This window comes from Carcharodon carcharias, chromosome 9, assembly GCF_017639515.1.
Source record: "Carcharodon carcharias isolate sCarCar2 chromosome 9, sCarCar2.pri, whole genome shotgun sequence".
NCBI lineage: Eukaryota > Metazoa > Chordata > Chondrichthyes > Lamniformes > Lamnidae > Carcharodon > Carcharodon carcharias.
Genome location: NC_054475.1, coordinates 171,020,547 through 171,040,697, shown reverse-complemented (window position 1 = coordinate 171,040,697; position 20,151 = coordinate 171,020,547). Strand labels below are relative to the sequence as shown.

The window sequence follows — 20,151 nt, the reverse complement described above, 5'->3', positions numbered from 1 at the left end:
GGGTTCACTAGACTGGAGACAGTACAGCGAGGGTTCACTAGACTGGAGACAGTACAGCGAGGGTTCACTAGACTGGAGACAGTACAGCGAGGGTTCACTAGACTGGAGACAGTACAGCGAGGGTTCACTAGACTGGAGACAGTACAGCGAGGGTTCACTAGACTGGAGACAGTACAGCGAGGGTTCACTAGACTGGAGACAGTACAGCGAGGGTTCACTAGACTGGAGACAGTACAGCGAGGGTTCACTAGACTGGAGACAGTACAGCGAGGGTTCACTAGACTGGAGACAGTACAGCGAGGGTTCACTAGACTGGAGACAGTACAGCGAGGGTTCACTAGACTGGAGACAGTACAGCGAGGGTTCACTAGACTGGAGACAGTACAGCGAGGGTTCACTAGACTGGAGACAGTACAGCGAGGGTTCACTAGATTGGAGACAGTACAGCGAGGGTTCACTAGATTGGAGACAGTACAGCGAGGGTTCACTAGATTGGAGACAGTACAGCGAGGGTTCACTAGATTGGAGACAGTACAGCGAGGGTTCACTAGATTGGAGACAGTACAGCGAGGGTTCACTAGATTGGAGACAGTACAGCGAGGGTTCACTAGATTGGTCCCTGGGATGAGGGAATGCAGAAAGTCAGCATATGCAGGTGCAGCAAGCAATTAGGAAGGTAAATGGTATGTTGGCCTTCATTACTATGGGTTTGGAGTACATGAATAAAGGAGTTTTGCTCCAGTTGTACAGGGCTTTGGTGAGCCCACATCTGGAATACTATGCACAGTTTTGGTCTCCACATTTAAGGAAGGATAGACTTGCATTGGAGTGGATACAGTGAAGGTTCACTGGGTGGTCCCGGGGGTGAGGGGGTTGTCCTATGATGAGGCGAGTAAATTGGGTTTATCTTCTCTGGAGTTTAGAAGAATGAGAGGCGATCTCATTGAAACCTACAAGATTCTGAAGGGGCTTGACAGGGTTGATACTAAGAGGATGTTTCCCCTGGCTGGAGAAGCTCAAACAAGATCTCACTCACATGGTTGTGAATCTTTGGAATTCTCTACCCCATGGGGTTGTGGATGCTCCATCGTTGAATACATTTAAGGCTGGGAGAGAGACTTATAGTCTCAGGAAATTGAGGGATTTGGGGAGCAGGTGGGAAAGTGGAGTTGAAGCCCAAGGTCAGCCATGATCATATTGAATGGTAGAGCAGGCTCGATGGGCCGAATGGTATATCCCTGCTTTTATTCCTTAAGTTCTTACACCACCACCTGAGAGTTCCCCTCCAGGCCACTCACCATCCTGACTTGGAAATATATCGCTGTTCCTTCACTGTCACTGGGTCAAAATCCTGGAACTCCCTCCCTAACAGCACTGTGGGTGTACCTACACCACTTGGACTGCAGTGGCTAAAGAAGGCAGCTCACCACCACCTTCTTAAGGGGCAATTAGGGATGGGCAATAAATGCTGGTCCGGCCAGAGTGACATGGACAAAATGGCCCAGAGATTTGCACCAGTGCAGTAAATGGGCTAGTCCATGATCTTCAGACAGGACTAGTGTTTCTGGAGGCACCATGATTTGGAGCAGCCCATGTGTATTTTCCTTGATGAATAATTTTACAATAAAACTGGGGATGTTTTAAACTGCCCCAGCACTGAACAAACAGAACTTTCTGTTGAGTGGTGGGATGTTGGTTGTTACTGAGGATCCTACCCACACAGAGTTTCCAGTCCCACTGACACTGCTCGGGGAAGGACCCAGATCACAGGGGCGTAGAACAGAAAAGGTTGACTCCGCCCCCTCCTTTACAGAACGGCATATGCAGATTAGATTATGTTTTTAATTTAGGAAGTGATCTTTCATGTAAGCAGCGCTGCTTCAAATGAAAAAGATAGCTGGAAGATATAACAATCTGCATCCTGGATCCCTAACGTGTTCGAAGTAAAGGTTTAATCAACTTTGAAGGGGATTTGCCACAAGGGACTTACTAGAAATAAAGGCCTTAAATTTATGCACACTTTGTAATTAAAAGAAGGGAATTTTGCAGGAGATTTGAATTAAGCAATGTAAACAATGAGACCAAATGAGGATTTGGTGCTTTTTTAAAATCATCAGATAAGTTAGAATTGAGCAACTGTAGACTAAGAGCAGACCGCCTACCTAACCCTGGGAAAGGGCTTTCTTGTAGCTTTCACTCATTAAAGGCAGCCACGAATCTATTCAGTCAACCTTTCCTGAATTTGACTCCAGTTTTTCATGATGTATTTCTTTGCGCCCGTGGGATCCTCCTACCCGTTGTGACCGGGGAGAGTGGTAGCTAAGGTGGGGTGAGCAGGGTTAGGGAAACTGGTCATTTCTTACCATTTCTTTTCGTACCTTTGAAGGAGGCAGCCGAGAATCTAATCCACCAGCCTTGCGCTTGGTCAGACTGTTTAGCGAGCCAGCCGGCAAGGAAATGTCTTCGTCAAACATATGAAAAGAAATGGTAAGAAATGACCAGTTTCCCTAACCCTGCTCACCCCACCTTAGCTACCACTCTCCCCGGTCACAATGGGTAGGAGGATCCCATGGGAGCAAAGAAACACATCATGAAAAACTGGGGTCAAATTCAGGAAAATCCCTGGGAAATTCACTAAGCATACCTGACCTTCCACTCCTATACAAACATCCAAATTCAGGAAAATCCCTGGGAAATTCACTAAGCATACCTGACCTTCCACTCCTATACAAACATCCAAATTTCCTGGGTTGCACTGGAATCAGTACAGCCATCTCCATTAATCCAACCAGCTCCAAAGCATGGCATCAGTATGTCAAAAATCAACCTAGAATCCAGTTAAAAAATGAAGCAACTGGCCACCCACTGTTTCACAGGGTTAGCCATTCCACATACCTGGGTGTCTACAAGTGACATCTGTACTGTGTATTCTCTATTTATTCACTAAACATGATCCCACACCTCCTTATTGCCTACTGCTCATTCTAATCTTGAACATTGCTCTAGACTCCAGTTCATTCATTTCCTGAAGACTTTAAATAATGTCCCTATGTTCTCAGCTGTCAGTTCAGCAGTGACAACGGGGTCCAAATGAATTCACTCCATGGCTGTCGATTCTGAACTAGCTGCTTCTGTATCCCTCTCTGTGAGATGTCACTCTTGGCATTGTCTAGCCAATGCTGGCTTGGTCTTCCTCGGTTTCTTGTTCTGTGTACTTCTGCAAACATGACCATGAAACATTTTCTAGCTCCTTCCATTATACAAACTTACCCCTAAGTCAGCACGCATCTTTCCTGGATCTTCTATATAAGTGTAGTTTCTTGTCTAAGCCACATTCTTCTTACATCATTCTTAACCCTTAGCATCTCTCTCCAAACCCCTCTCTCATCACCCCACCCTCCTCTCACCACCACTGCCCTCAAACCAACTCACCTCTGCTGATAGCACCTTATGTTTAATTTTTCCCATGCTCCAACACTCAGTTCCGCATAACATGAAGATCTTCAATACCCCAACAAAACAACCTCCATTCTGATCTTCCCTAATGTAAGCACTCCTACCATTCTCTTATCATCTCTAAACACTCTGATCCCCAATTCCATTTATCCATTTAACAGAGTCTTTCATTTTACTCCCTTCCAGACCAAGATATTCTTACTTCTCCCCACCACCCCACAGTATCCAGAACTATGCTCAAGGTGATAAATTGGAAACAAGATCATAATTTGAAGAACAGAACTAAAGCCAGCCCGAGTAAAATATTGCACCAACTCACAACTGGAACAGGAAGCTTTGTTTTCTGATGTAAGGCTTAAAATCCAGCGAAGATGAAGTAAAGATGTTAACAGGAGATGTGTCACCTGGTGAACAACCTCCCACTTGCAGTATAAATATAGACAAAGTATAGCTGTCACTTTTACTATAGTCAACTTTGTTAAACTCCTTACCTCGCTTGCTCCACACTGCACTATGACCTGCGACATGTAAATCACATTTCCAAGGGACTTGATGTCTTCACCCTCCCAGCCCTGAATTTGCTCAGACAGAATCTGTAGCTCGAGCTGTTTCCTCTTTCGCAGTTCCTGGCACTGAGTCTAGTAAGAAGAAAATATTATTATGGTCAAAACAGCGGCACTTGCTTAATGTTTCTCAAACATTAATCTCATCAATTTAAAGAGAAAATATGACCAACAGCAACAGGATATTGGCATCCGCACGTCCATTTGTAAAATAAACAACTCTCATTTATATGATACCTTTAACATAGAGAAATGATCCATAGGAGCTTCACAGGAGCATAATCAGGTAAAGAAAATTGACACCAACCACAGAAGACATTTTTTTTAATTCATTCCTGGGATGTGGGCTTCGCGGCTGGGTCAGCATTTACTGCCTATACCTAACTGCCCCTTGAGAAGGTGGTGGTGAGCTGCCTTCTTGAACCGCTGCAGTCCATGTGGTGTAGGTATACCCACAGTGCAGTTAGGAAGGGAGTTCCAGGATTTTGACCCAGCGACAGTGAAGGAACAGCAATATATTTCCAAGTCAGGATGGTGAGTGACTTGGAGGGGAACTTCCAGGTGGTGGTGTTCCCATCTATCTGCTGCCCTTGTCCTTCTAGATGGTAGCAGACATGGGTTTGGAAGGTGCTGTCTAAAGAGCCTTGGTGAATTCCTGCAGTGCATCTTGTAGATGGTACACACTGCTGCTACCGTGTGTCGGTGGCGGAGGGAGTGAATGTTTGTGGATGTGGTGCCAATCAAGTGGGCTGCTTTGTCCTGGATGGTGTCAAGCTTTTTGAGTCTTGTGGGAGCTGTACTCATCCAGGAAAGTGGGGAGTATTCCATCAAATGTGTCTTGTACAGGCTTTGGGGAGTCAGGAGGCGAGTTACACACAGCAGGATTCCCAGCCTCTGACCTGCTCTTGCAGCCACAGTATTTATATGGCTCGTCCAGTTCAGTTTCTGGTCAATGATAATCATTAGGACAGGTGAGAAAAGCTTCAGCAAAGTTGTAGGATTTAGGGCGCATCTTATAGGAGAAAAGAGAGACAAAGAGTTTAGGGAAGGACTCCAGTGCTTGAAGTCCAGGCAACTGAAGGCATGTTCATCAATTTCACAGCAACGGAAATCAGGAATGTGCAAGAGGCCAGAATTAGATGATTAAAGAGATCTTGGAGGATTGTAGGGCTGGAAGAAAGTACAGAGACAAGGAGGGCTGAGACCATGGAGGGATTTGAGGCACTGAGACTGGGAGCCAATGGAGGTCAGTGAGCACAGGGGTGGTGGTTGAATGGGACTTGGTGCGAGTTAGGAGATGAGCCAGGATAGCATTGGAACAAATAATCCCTTTAATCATCAAAAGAAGTTCTTTAATGGCTGGAAGCTGGTAATACGCTTTTTTCATTATAAGATTAAAGATTTCGTAGCAAACCCAAACTAGTGTTTTGCTTGGTTACTGGTGAGGGTTGTAAAATCATCGCACTGTGATTACAATGTTGTTAACTTCACATTGCCAAAGATGCATTAAAGGGCGATGATGTTGCAGTTTGTTGATCCACTCCTTTCACCAACTGTTTCCAAAACTTTATAAATCTATTTTACAAGATATCAAGCAAATTCTTTGCAACACAAATGCAAGAAGCATTTGCATTAAATGCAAAAATCACTCTGTGCTTGTAATTACCACCCAGTGAGACTCTGACCTCGGCTGGAGCTTCAGGAAGGGCAGCAAGAGATTGGTGACCTTTACCCAAATGGGAAAAGGGAACAGCTTCAATCGAGTCAGAGGCCAAAAGCTGTACATTCCTTAAAAACCAATCAGCTGACAGAAACACAGCTTGTTGGAAAGGACAAACTCGCACTTACGAAGCATCTTTCACATCCTTGAGATATCCCAAAGTGCTTCGCAAGCATTTACTAACTTTGAAGTGTAAACCGTCACATGGCAGCCAATTTCTGCACAGTAAGCTCCCAAAAAGCCGAGTGAAATGTCAGGTAGTGTGAATTATCTTTCACTCTGCTGGTTGAGGAATATTATCCATGGCACCAGGGAGAAATCTGTTCTTATTCAAATGGCGGCCATGGGATCTTTTACCTGCTGAAAGGGGAGATGGGGCCTCAGTTTAAAGGGGAGATGGGGCCTCAGTTTAAAGGGGAGATGGGGCCTCAGTTTAAAGGGGAGATGGGGCCTCAGTTTAAAGGGGAGATGGGGCCTCAGTTTAAAGGGGAGATGGGGCCTCAGTTTAAAGGGGAGATGGGGCCTCAGTTTAAAGGGGAGATGGGGCCTCAGTTTAAAGGGGAGATGGGGCCTCAGTTTAAAGGGGAGATGGGGCCTCAGTTTAAAGGGGAGATGGGGCCTCAGTTTAAAGGGGAGATGGGGCCTCAGTTTAAAGGGGAGATGGGGCCTCAGTTTAAAGGGGAGATGGGGCCTCAGTTTAAAGGGGAGATGGGGCCTCAGTTTAAAGGGGAGATGGGGCCTCAGTTTAAAGGGGAGATGGGGCCTCAGTTTAAAGCCTCATTTGAGAGATGCGCACACTTCAGTCGTACAGCACTCCCTTCAGTATTATACTGGAGCATCAGCTTGATTAGATACCAAACCGGAGCTGGGCTCGGGCACACAATCTCCCAACTCAGAGGCAGGAATTCTACCTACTACCACGGCCGATGCATCATCCTTTCTTAATTACGAAATGCAGGATATTAAAACACTTACTGATCAATAAAGATAACGCAACTGCATGTGCCGGAGTAACGGAATTTTAAAAGTACTAAGGTCGGGAGGTAAACAAAAGTCAAACTGTCAGGATTATCAAATGGATAACCTGCTGGCAGGGAAAAAACAAATCCCATTTGCACATTGGCAGCAGACTCCAGGAGGGCAGAAACAGACTGGTGAAATGGGCAGGCACATGACAAATATAGTTTAATGCAGATGATTTTGGGAGGGACAACATGGAGGGGCAATAAAATCCAACATAAAGGGGAATCCCAAAGTCTTCTATAGACATATAAATAATAAAATGGTGGTAAAAGGAGGAATAGGGCTGATTAGGGACCTAAAAGGGAAGGGCCATGGCTGAGGTATTAAATGAATACTTTGCATCCATCTTTACCAAGGAGGTAGATGCTACCCAGGCCATGATGACAGACAAGGAGGAAGTGTTGAATAGACTGTCAGTGTTTAAAGTTGACAAGGCACTGGGACTGGATGAGATGCATAAGGATATTGAAGGAAGTGAGAGTAGAAATTGCAGGGGCGCTGGCCATAATCTTTCAGTCTTCCCTAGACTCAGGGGTGGTGCCAGAGGACTGGAGAATTGCAAACATTACACTCTTGTTCAAAAAAGGTTGTAAGGATAAACCCAGCAATTACAGACCAGTCAGTTTCAGTTCAGTGGTGGGCAAGATTCTAGAAACAATTATTCAGATTAGAATTATTCGTCACATGGAAAAATATAGGTTGATAAGGAAGAGCCAGCATGGATTTCTAAAGGCAAAATCGTGTTTAACTAACCTGCTGGAGTTTTTTGAAGAGGTAACAGAAAAGTTTGCTGAGGGTAATGCTGTTGGTGTGGTGTACACGGGACTATGAAAAGGCATTTGACACAGCGCCACACATGACTTGAGAGAAAAGTTATTGCTCGTGGAATAAAAGGGACAGTAGCAACATGGATACAAAATTGGCTGAAAAATAGGAAGCAAAAAGGTCAATGGATATTTTTCAGGCTGGAGGAAGGTTTGTAATGGTGTTCCCCAGGGGTCAGTAATGGGACCCTTGCTTTTCCTGATGTATATTAATGATCTAGGTCTTGGTGTGCAGGGGACAATTTCAAAGTTTGCAGATGATACGAAGCTTGGGAGTGTTGTGAACTGTGAGGAGGACGGTGTGGAACTTCAGGAGGACATAGACAAGTTGGTGGAATGGGCAGATAGGTGGCAGATGAAGTTCAATGTGGAGAAGTGTGAGGTGATGCATTTTGGTAGAAAGAACATGGACAGACAATGTAAAATAAGGGGTGAAATTTGAAGGGGGTTCAGGAGCAGAAAGACCTGGGTGTTTATGTGCATAGGTCATTGAAGAAGGCAGGACAAGTGGAGAGAGCAGTTAATAAAGCATATAATATCCTGGGCTTTATTAATAGGGGATAGAGTACAAGAGCAGGGAGGTTTTGCTGAATTTATATAAGACACTCGTTAGACCTCAGCTGGAATATTGTGTACTGGGCGCCACACTATAGGAAGGATGCGAACACATTGGAGAGAGGACAGAAGAGGTTTATAAGAATGGTTCAAGGGATGAGAAATTGCAGCTTTGAGGATTGATTGGAGAGGTTGAGACTGTTCTCATTGGAGAGAAGATGACTAAGAGGAGATTTGATAGAAATGTTCAAAATCATGAGGGGGCTGGACAGAGTAGACAGAGAGAAGCTGTTCCCACTCGTAAATGGATCAAGGAGGAGAGGGTACAGATTTAAAGTGATTTGCAAAAGAAGCAAATGTGAGGTGAGAAAAAACTTTTTCACACGAGTGGTTTGGGTCTGGAAATGTACTGCCTGGAAGTGTGGTGGAGGCAGGTTCAACTGAGGCATTGAAGAGGGAATTAAATGATCATTTGAATAGAAACAATGTGGAGGGGTATGGGGAAAAGGCAGGGCAATGGCACTAGGTCATAAAGTTCATTTGGAGAGCTGGTGCAGACGCGATGGGCTGAATGGCCTCCTTCTGTGCCATTAAAATTCTGTGATCCTGTGAAATGGTAATATTTTGAGGGAGGTTAGAAACATGAGATAGGAGAAGGCCATTCAGCCCCTCGAGCCTGCTCCACCATTCAATAAGATCATGGCTGATCTAATTTTAACCTCAACGCCACATTCCTGCCTACCCCATATAACCTTTCACCCCCTTGCTTATCAAGAATCTATCTAGCTTTGCCTTAGAGATATTCAAAGACTCTACCTCAATCATCTTCTAAGGAAGAGAATTCCAAAGTCTCACGACTCTCAGAAAAAATTTCTCCTCATCTCTGTCTAAAATGAGTGACCATTTATTTTTAAACAGTGACTCCCAGTTCTAGATTCTCCCACAAGAGGAAACATCCTCTCCATATCCACCCTGTCAAGATCCCTCAGGGTCTTAAAGGTTTCAATCAAGTATTTTTTATATTATAATTTTTTTTTAAATTAATCAATTGAATTCAAATTTCACCAGTAGTGGGATTCAAACCCATGTCCCCAGAACATTAACCTGGGTCTTTGGATTACTAGTCCAGTGACATTATCACTGCGCCACCATCTCCCAATAAGGGTAGGGTTGAAGAAACAGACAGCCGGACATGGGAATGCATATTCACAAATCTTTGAAGGTGGCAGAGCAAGTTGATAAAGTGATTAAGAAAATGAATGGGATACTTGCATTTGTAAATAGGGGCATTAAATACAAATGCAGGAAGTTATGCTGAACCTTTGCAATCTCTAACTAGGCCTTAGCTGGAGTATTGTGTACAATTCTGGATTCCACAATAAGGAAGGATGTCAAGGCCCTGGAGAGAGTGCAGAGAAGTTCAACTAGGAATTTAATCACTGAAGCAGTGATTGGATTGAAGTTTTCAAGACATTAAGGGGAACAAATAGAGTAAATGGAGAGAAATGATCTCCACTGGCTGGGGAATAGCAGACATGGACTAAAAATTAGAGGCAGGTCTTTCAAAAATGAAATTAGACTAAGACACAAAGGGTTCCGAATTCTCTATTCCAAACGGCAACTGATGATTGGTCAATTGGTAATTTTAAATCTGAGATCAATACAGTTTTGTTAACCAAAAGTATTAAGGGTTATGGGGCAAAGGTGGGTACATGGAGTTATGTTGCAGATCAACCGTGATCTCACTGAATAGGGGAACAGGCCTGAGGGGTTAATTAGCCTCCCCCTATAACTATGATACCAAGGTTTAGCATTTTCAGTTAATGTGGAGAGATTGGAGAAACTGGGACAGTTCTCCTCAGAACAGAGAAGGTTAAGAAAGGATCCAATGAGAACCATTCAAACTTATGAGGGTTTTGATAGAGCTAATAGGGAGAAATGGTTTCCTCTGGTAATGGGGTTAATGACCAGAAGTCAGAGATTTAAAATAATTGGCAGAAGAACTAGAGGGGAAACGAGGATAAATTTCTCCACACAGAAGTTCAAGTCCTGGAAGGCACTAACTGAAAGACTGGTGGAAGCAGGTAGCTTGGAGATTTTCAAAAGCCAATTGGGCATGTAGTTGAAGAGGACTAATTAGAAGGGCTTTGGAGAAAAAAGTGTGGTGGGGCAAAACTGGACACAGCCAATATGGGCACAATGAGCCAAATGGCCTCCTTCCATGCTGTAAGATTCTATGATTATGGGTGTTAAATATGATAACTTTCCTCAGCTTGATTTTGATATAGCAAACATGAGCAAGTTATTGAAATAAAAACAAAAAACTGTGGATGCTGGAAATCCAAAACAAAAACAGAAATACCTGGAAAAACTCAGCAGGTCCGGCAGCATCGGCGGAGGAGAGCACAGATGACATTTCGAGTCCTCATGTGTTCTGCTGAAGGGTCATGAGGACTCGAAACGTCAACTGTGCTCTCCTCCGCCGATGCTGCCAGACCTGCTGAGTTTTTCCAGGTATTTCTGTTTCTGTTTTTGTTGTGAGCGAGTTATTGAACTGAAATAGGCAGTGCACCCAAAGGAAATGGAGCTCATCTCTGCTTCCTGTACTCAGTGCTGATGGGAAGAGGAAATAAATGACCAACTTCATAGAACTGGTTCCCAAAATGGCCCTGGAAATTTCACACAATCATTTAGGTGTTTTCAAGCAAGCAAGCAGCCACATCAGAATGTGGAGCAGTAAAGCGCACTTCATGCTTGCAACAAGCCTCGTTGAAATTAAACAAATGCTATAGAGATTTAACATGAGTAAGGGTCTTCACTGGCAGGGACTGAGAAAGGAAAGGATTTAGGAATGATCACAGACCACACAAAGTACTTAGGATGAATGTTGACATCAACAAAGGAAATCACCTGGAAGGCATTGGATTGCACCTCAAAACCAGCAGTGCATAACCTCCGGATGTCCCAAAGGGTTAGACAGCCAGTAAGTATTGTTGAAGTAGAGTCATTGTGTAATGTTGTGTGAGTAAGATCAGAAAATGATATGTGATTAGTGATCTGATAATCTATTTTGTGAAGTTGGTTGAGGGATAATTATTGACCAGGACACTGGCGAGAACTTCCCAGCACTTCTTCAAAATAGTGCGAATGGGATGATGTCCTTTGGGGCCTCAGTTTGACACCTTGCCTGAAAGACTGTACCTCCGACAGTGCAGCACTCCCTCAATGTTGCAACGGGAATGTCAGCCTGGATTTGTGCTCAAGTCTCTGGAGTGGAACTTGAACCAACAATCTTCCAACTCAGAGACAAGACAGTGCTACCAACTAAGCCACAGCTGACAGAGAACAAGCCACTGTGCTGGTCAAAGACAGAGCGTGGGGTGCAGCATTGGTCATCCGAGCTCGGAAAGGATGTTGGTGCCTCTGAGATCAGTGCGGTGTTCGTCCTGTTGTGGGATCCACCTGCAAACGTTAAACCAGCTAAACAGCAAGATCCTAAGTTAAGACCTGGACTGCTCAGTAACGAGAAGCTGAGAGTTTCTCAAGCGTGGCGATGGGTTTCTGGGCATTGATACACCAGGCTCCGAAAACCTATTCTAACTTACCACTAGATTTTTGAATGATGTCATTCCTTTTAAAATGTCCGGATAATCAGGATGGGATTCCTGAAAACCAAAAATGAAAATTTCAAACTAAGCATTTTAAATATATTTAAAGAAACAACTTGTATTTCTGTAGCACTTTTCACAATCCCTTGACCTCCCAAAGCGCTCCAACGCAAATGAATTATTTTCGAAGTGCAGTAGGGAGTTGGGCCAGCATTTATTGCCCAATCCTAATTACCCTTGAGAAGGAGATGATGTGTTACCTTCTGGAATATAACTGAGTGGCCTGCTAGGCCATTTCAGAGTTAGCCACATTGTGGATTTGGAGTCACATATAGGCCTGACCGAGCAAGGACTGACACTCCAAGAAAGTACACTGCTCCCTCAGTACTGACCCTCCGACAGTGCAGCACTCCCTCAGTACTGACTCTCTGACAGTGCAGCACTCCCTCAGTACTGCGTCTGACTGTGCAGCGCTCCCTCAGTACTGACCCACTGACAGTGCAGCACTCCCTCAGTACTGACCCTCTGACAGTGCAGCACTCCCTCAGTACGGACCCTCCGACAGTGCAGCACTCCCTCAGTAGTGACCCTCTGACAGTGCAGCACTCCCTCAGTACTGACCCTCTGACAGTGCAGCACTCCCTCAGTACTGACCCTCTGACAGTGCAGCACTCCCTCAGTACTGACCCCCTGACAGTGCAGCACTCCCTCAGTACTGACCCTCCGACAGTGCAGCACTCCCTCAGTACTGACCCTCTGACAGTGCAGCACTCCCTCAGTACTGACCCTCTGACAGTGCAGCACTCCCTCAGTACTGACCCTCTGACAGTGCTGCACTCCCTCAGTACTGACCCTCTGACAGTGCAGCGCTCCCTCAGTACTGACCCTCTGACAGTGCAGCACTCCCTCAGTACTGACCCTCTGACAGTGCAGCATTCCCTCAGTACGGACCCTCTGACAGTGCAGCGCTCCCTCAGTACTGACCCTCTGACAGTGCAGCACTCCCTCAGTACTGACCGTCTGACAGTGCAGCACTCCCTCAGTACTGACTCTCTGACAGTGCAGCACTCCCTCAGTACTGACCGTCTGACTGTGCAGCACTCCCTCAGTACTGACCGTCTGACTGTGCAGCGCTCCCTCAGTACTGACCCACTGACAGTGCAGCACTCCCTCAGTACGGACCCTCTGACAGTGCAGCTCTCCCTCAGTACTGACCCTCTGACAGCGCAGCACTCTCTCAGTACTGACCCTCTGACAGTGCAGCGCTCCCTCAGTACGGACCCTCTGACAGTGCAGCACTCCCTCAGTACTGACTCTCTGACAGTGCAGCACTCCCTCAGTACTGACCGTCTGACAGTGCAGCACTCCCTCAGTACTGACCGTCTGACTGTGCAGCGCTCCCTCAGTACTGACCCACTGACAGTGCAGCACTCCCTCAGTACGGACCCTCCGACAGTGCAGCACTCCCTCAGTACTGACCCTCTGACAGTGCAGCACTCCCTCAGTACGGACCCTCCGACAGTGCAGCACTCCCTCAGCACTGACTCTCTGACAGTGCAGCACTCCCTCAGTACTTACCCTTTGAGAGTGCAGCACTCCCTCAGTACTGACCCTGACAGTGCAGCACTCCCTCAGTACTGAACCTGACAGTGCAGCGCTCCCTCAGTACTGACCCTCCGACAGTGCAGCACTCCCTCAGTACTGACTCTCTGACAGTGCAGCACTCCCTCAGTACTGCGTCTGACTGTGCAGCGCTCCCTCAGTACTGACCCACTGACAGTGCAGCACTCCCTCAGTACTGACCCCCTGACAGTGCAGCACTCCCTCAGTACTGACCCTCTGACAGTGCAGCTCTCCCTCAGTACTGACCCTCTGACAGCGCAGCACTCTCTCAGTACTGACCCTCTGACAGTGCAGCACTCCCTCAGTACTGACCCTCTGACAGTGCAGCTCTCCCTCAGTACTGACCCTCTGACAGCGCAGCACTCTCTCAGTACTGCACTACAGGGTGTCGGCCCAGATTATGCGTTCAGGCTTCTGGAGTGGAGCTTGCCTCAAAAAGAAAAGAAAAGATTTGTAAAAGTGCTTTGAACTTACAGGACCTTTGTCGTGAACATTGAATTTTACGAGACGATTATATTTTAAAGTGTAAAACATTGTACCTGAAGGTAAAGCAGAGAATTCTAGAAATGAATGTGTAATTTGAATTCCTGATAAACACCTCAGTTCAGAGAAATGCCCATGTGTTCCAATTGCCAAAGGGACAGGAACTCAAACAGAAACTCACTGAGGTGGAGTGGCAGTTTTAGCACCTTTCACAGCATCTCACAGAACAAAGGCCAGTTGCTGCAGAGAAGCAGGCATGAGAAGAACTGGAACTCCCCCAAGGAGTTTCATCGCTGTTCTGTGTATAAGAAATGATGGGAGGAAGTAAAGATTTCTAGGGGTAAAGAGTTTTACCAGTGACGGCTAAGTCATTTAAAGTGGTCAGAAACCAGAGTCTCTGGATCATCAGGACTGTTGTGACCTGAGGGAGAGGAGGTGTCGTCGAGATGTGCCTTGCTCATGATAATCTTAACCATGAAAACTTAAGCAGATATCGAAGGACACTCGAGGTTTGGTGAGCAGAGATGAAACTGCTGGATAGTTGGGAATGAGTTTGGAGTGGGTGCTTTAATGCTATATATCTGCCAGAAGCGTGGCATTAAGTAAAAGCATTTTATTATTCATATTTTGGATGTGTTAGTTAGTAATGCAAAACTTGCCATTTTCTTTAGTTTGATGTATTAGTTGCTTGTTAATTAATGTTTGATCTATGTTGATTTTAGTTTGCTTCTTACAGTAAAAAATCTTAAGAAGTGAAATCTTGTCCTCCGGTTTATTTCTGTTGGTCATTTGGGACATTCATCTCTTCAGGGGATTGTAAGACCGTAATGAATGTAACTTTGCTTGAAGTTTATAATTCATGCCTATCCCTTTAATCTGGCTGGATGTCTAATCTGTTACGGTGAGTGAAACCACTTTTAGAATTGCAATCGCAATTTCCTTTTGAAATATTGGCAAACTGCTGATATTAAAACCATATTAGAAAATGCACCACATCAACATCAAATTAAGGTACATTAAGGTCCTTCAAAACAGACTCAGCTTTTCTTTTGAACCAGGAACAAAACATTTTCAGTACACTTGAGCCTGCAGATTCAGAAACCTGTACTGCCGGTTTCAAGATGCACTGCAGCAACTCAACAGAGGCTCCTTCAACAGCACCTCCCAAACCAGTGACCTCTATCACCTAGAACAAGGGCAGCAGGTACATGGGGACACCACTGCCTGCAAGTTCCCCTCCAAGCTACACACCATCTCTGACTTGGAAATATATAAATATATCGCTGTTCCTTCACTGTTGATGGGTAAAAATCCTGGAACCAAAATCCTATGAGCACTGAATCACAGAATCACAGTGCAGAAGAGGCCCTTCGGCCCATTGAGTCTGCACCAAGATGTGAGAAACACCTGACCTACCTACCTAATCCCATTTACCAGCACTTGGCCCATAGCCTTGAATGTTATGATGTGCCAAGTGCTCATCTAGGTACTTTTTAAAGGATGTGAGGCAACCCGCCTCCATCACCCTCCCAGGAAGTGCATTCCAGACCGTCACCACCCTCTGGGTAAAAAGGTTTTTCCTCACATCCCCCTAAACCTCCTGCCCCTCACCTTGAACTTATGCCCCCTTGTGACTGACCCTTCAACTAAGGGGAACAGCTGCTCCCTATCCACCCTGTCCATGCCCCTCACAATCTTGTACACCTCGATCAGGTCACCCCTCAGTCTTCTCTGCACCAACAAAAATAACCCAAGTCTATCCAACCTCTCTTCATAACTTAAATGTTTCATCCCAGGCAACATCCTGGTGAATCCCCTCTGCAACCCTCCAGTGCAATCACATCCTTCCTATAATGTGGCGACCAGAACTGCACACAGTGCTCCAGCTGTGGCCTCACCAAGGTTCTATACAACTCCAACATGACCTCCCCACTTTTGTAATCTATGCCTCGATTGATAAAGGCAAGTGTCCCATATGCCTTTTTCACCACCACACTAATATGCCCCTCCTCCTTCAGAGATCTATGGACACACACGCCAAGGTCCCTTTGTTCCTCAGAATCTCCTAGTGTCATGCCATTCATTGAAGACTTTCTTGTCAAATTACTCCTTCCAAACTGTATCACCTCACACTTTTCAGGGTTAAATTCCATCTGCCACTTATCTGCCCATTTGACCATCCCGTCTATATCTTCCTGTAACCCAAGACACTCAACCTCACTGTTAACCACCCGGCCAATCTTTCTGTCATCCGCAAACTTACTAATCTTACCCCCCCATACACAGTCATCCGTGTTGTTTATATAAATGATGAATAATAGGGAACCCAGCACAGATCCCTGTGATATGCCACTGGACACTGGCTTCCAGTCACTAAAGCATCCTCCTGTCATCACCCTCTGTCTCCTACAACTAAGCCAATTTTGAATCCACCTTATCAAATTACCCTGTATCCCATGTGCATTTGTCTTCTTTATATATCTCCCATGTGGGACCTTGTCAAAGGCTTTGCTGAAATCCATATAAACTACATCAACTGCACTACCCTCATCTACACAATGTGGTCACACCCTCAAACAATTCAATCAAATTTGTTAGGCATGACCTCCCTCTGACAAAGCCATGCTGACTATCACTGATCAAACCTTGCCTCTCCAAGTGGAGATAGATTCTCTCCTTCAGAATTTTCTCCAATAGTTTCCCTACCACTGATGTGAGACTCACTGGCCTGTAGTTCCCTGGCTTATCTCTATAACCCTTCTTAAATAGCGGAACCACATTAGCTGTTCTCCAGTCCTCTGGCACCTCCCCCGTGGCCAGAGAGGAATTAAAGATTTGGGTCAGAGCCTCTGCAATCTCCTCCCTTGCCTCCATCAGCAGTCTGGAACACAAATCATCCAGACCTGGAGATTTGTCCACTTTTAAGCCTGCCAACACCTCCAATACCTTGTCACTCCCTATATCAATTTGCTCAAGAACCTCCCAGTCTCTCTACCTGAGTTCGATACCTTCATCATCATTCTCTTGGGTGAAGACGGATGTGAAGTATTCATTCAACACTCTAGCGATGTCCTCTGGCTCCACCCATAGATTGTCCCTTTGGTCCCTAATGGGCCCTACTCTTTCCCTAGTTATCCTCTTCCCATTGATTTACTTATAGAGTTTCTTGGGATCTTCCCTATTTTTACTAGCCAGAGCTTTCTCATATCCCCCCTTTGCTCTCCTAATTGCTTTCTTAAGCTCCACCCTGCACTGTCTGTACTCCACTAATGCCTCCACTGATTTGCTTCCCTTGTACCTGCTAAAAGTCTCTCTTTTCCTTCTCATCGTATCCTGAATATCTCTGGTCATCCATGGTTCTCTGGGCTTGTTACTCCTTCCTATACCCTTAGAGGGAACATGTTGAGCTTGTACCCTCCCCATTTCCTTTTTGAACACCCCCCACTGCTCCTCTGTAGATTTCCCCACAAGTAGCTGTTCCAGTCTACCTTGGCCAGATCCTGCCTTATTTTACTAAAATCCACTATTGCCAATCCAAATTTTTTTTTGCAACTTGTCTATTTCATTGTCCATAACAAGCTTAAACTGTACCATGTTGTGATCGCTATCACTAAAATGCTCCCCCACCACCACCTCAGCCACCTGTCCGGCTTCATTCCCCAGAATTAGGTCCTGCTCTGCACCATCCCTTGTTGGACCCTCTACTTATTGACCTAAAAAGTTCTCCTGTACACATTTCAGGAAATCCACTCCATCCAAGCCCTTAACACTATGTCTATCCCAATTAATGTTGAGAAAGTTGAAATCACCAAATATAATTACCCTATTGTTATTGTTTTTACAACCTCCGCAAATTGTTCACATATTTGCTCCTCAATTTCACACTGGGGGTCTATCTAGGGGTCTATAGTAAACACCTAATAATGTGACTACCCCTTTTTTATTCCTAAACTCTACCCATAAAGCTTCATTCGATGCCCCCTCCAAGACATCATCTCTCCTTACTGCAGTAACTGACTCCTTAACTAATAATATAATGCCTCCTCCTCTTTTACCCACTCCCCTGTCTTGCCTGAAGATTCTATATCCCAGAATGTTGAGCTGCCAATCATTTGTACACTGTGGGTGTACCTACACCACAAAGGCTTCAGCGGTTCAAGAAGCCAGCTCACCACCACCTTCTCAATTAGGGATAGGGAATAAAAGCTGGACTAGCTAATAACTCCCACATTCTGAGAACGAATAAAAATATATTTAAAACATAATGCTATACTGTTAACACGCCACAGCTCAGGATACTTCCCATTTACAGCTGAGATGTGCAATGAAACACTACTGGATGCTGTGCTGGTAGCAGAGTTCAGGATCTGGCTCTCTGCCTAACGTGGTAAAAGATTTTTTGACCAATTCTAGCAGTCAGGACAGTGAATGTACTGGTGATAGCAGATCACACGTAATGCATGACACACATGACACAGTGTGCTAACTTAGTGAAGACACTGTTGAACTGAGCAAAGGCCTTTTGGGTTCTGGCTCTCCAGGGAGAACTAACATGAAATACTGAGAAGGAACATGATTGGGGGGGGGTGGGTGGGGGGGGGTAGGCGCAGCGGGTGTTGGTTAAACACAAGGTACCAATCAGTTTCCCATTCCGCAAAAATTAATCATCACAGTTCCCTCTTGGTCACTGTGATCCTTCAAAGCTTTGCGTGAGTCGGAAGTGGAAATTTTACGAGTAATGAATCAATACTAAGCATGATATAAACCATAGCTCAGCTTGACATAACTATCGTTACTCTGGTTCCCTCACTTAGCACAACGTCATCACATTCAAATTTAGGACCTGAAATCAGGACTGACATTAAAACTGAAGCAAGGCGAAATATATCACAGCTTTACTAAACACTGGGGCAGCTGCAGCATTTCCCTGCCTTGTATAAGTGGATGGGCAGGGTAAGGGTTTGCAGTGAGATGCAAATGCAGTCCTGATGTTACTGCTGGCTTACCACTGGCCAGGCTAGTGGCTCAGACAGTCGACCTCGTGGTGCACTGCACCACTTTTCAAAAATACATGCAGCCGCAGATTATCACAGAGAAATGCAAGATAAGATGGTGCAGGGTGCACAGATCTGTTCAGGCAGCAAAGAACTCAGCACTCTTCAAATCAGACACAACTGTTTACCGTGCAGGAAAAGACACCTGGGAGTAGCAGCAATGAAGGGAAATGTCCGATCAAGTTCACCCTGGTGACTTTGGGAACGTGGAAGAGAACTGGAGAAACTGCACTGGATTCAAAATTCAGGTCACAGGTTTCCCCCAGGCCTAATGCTCACTCTGCAGATAGTGGAGTAGAAGCCAGGGATGTGGTGGACAGGAGAACACGACACAAACAGGAAGCAGTGCTACATGGAATTATGTCTATGAGATTCAATACTCGATCAAATCAGGTGTGCCAGCTGGCTCCATCCTGGCATAGAGACTAGGTCAATCGCAAGATAAAGAGGCTTCAAACAGGGAATGGCAGCCGAGGTGGGGAAGTAAACTGCAAGACAGCAGATGTTACCAGACTTTAGCAGGGAAAGATTGAAGATGGGGCAATGGTTAGACAGAATAGAGGACATTCTCTGCTGGCAGCTGGAGCTAATTTTGACACACTGCTGAAACGGAACCTGAAATTTCTACCCGTTGATGACGCAAACTGTGCCAGCAGGAACCCACTTCTCAATGAGGTTATGCCACATTATATCAAAGGAAATGCCAACCATTGCCACTCTCTTCATATCAGTCATCAATACACATCATCTCAATCTTGTGTTACAGATATAGAGACTTGCAATACACTTAATAAACCCTGCAACCATGAAGGTTACACAATAACCTGTGAATTAGGTTGCTATAAACAATCTTTGATTTTTGATAGAATGGGCAATATGGTTGCTGATTGCTTGTGCACGTGCAAACTTCATTAATGTCCTTTAGGGAAAGAAACCTGCCAGTCTGGGATTGTCATATAACTTCAAACCCACACTAACGTAGTTGACTCGTACCCACCTCTGTAATGTCCCGGCAAGACACTCAGTTCCATCGAAGTTTAGAAGGCAGCCCACACCAACCCCCCAGGGAAACTAGGGATGGGCAATAAATGCTGGCCAATGCTCACATCCCCCCAATTTTTATATGAGAAATTATAAATGTTAGAAATCTGAAATTTAAACAGAAAATGCTGGAAATACCCAACAGGTGCACTGGCTCCTGAAAAAGGAGGCAGGTTAACATTGTGTGTGAAGACTCTTCAT

General features: G+C 45.3%; 1 protein-coding gene across 6 annotated transcripts in view; it reads right to left on the bottom strand.

The window, feature by feature from the left end:
* The window catches only part of arhgef6 (Rac/Cdc42 guanine nucleotide exchange factor (GEF) 6), a 174,546-nt gene that overhangs the window by 35,115 nt on the left and 119,280 nt on the right, over window positions 1–20,151 (bottom strand). For all 6 annotated transcript variants that reach the window (XM_041195755.1, XM_041195756.1, XM_041195757.1 and 3 more), the window contains 2 exons: window positions 11,747–11,806; window positions 3,948–4,094 (listed from right to left, as the gene is read on the bottom strand). In XM_041195755.1, coding sequence (XP_041051689.1) covers window positions 3,948–4,094; window positions 11,747–11,806 — 207 coding nt within the window. The remainder of the gene's footprint in view (window positions 1–3,947; window positions 4,095–11,746; window positions 11,807–20,151) is intronic.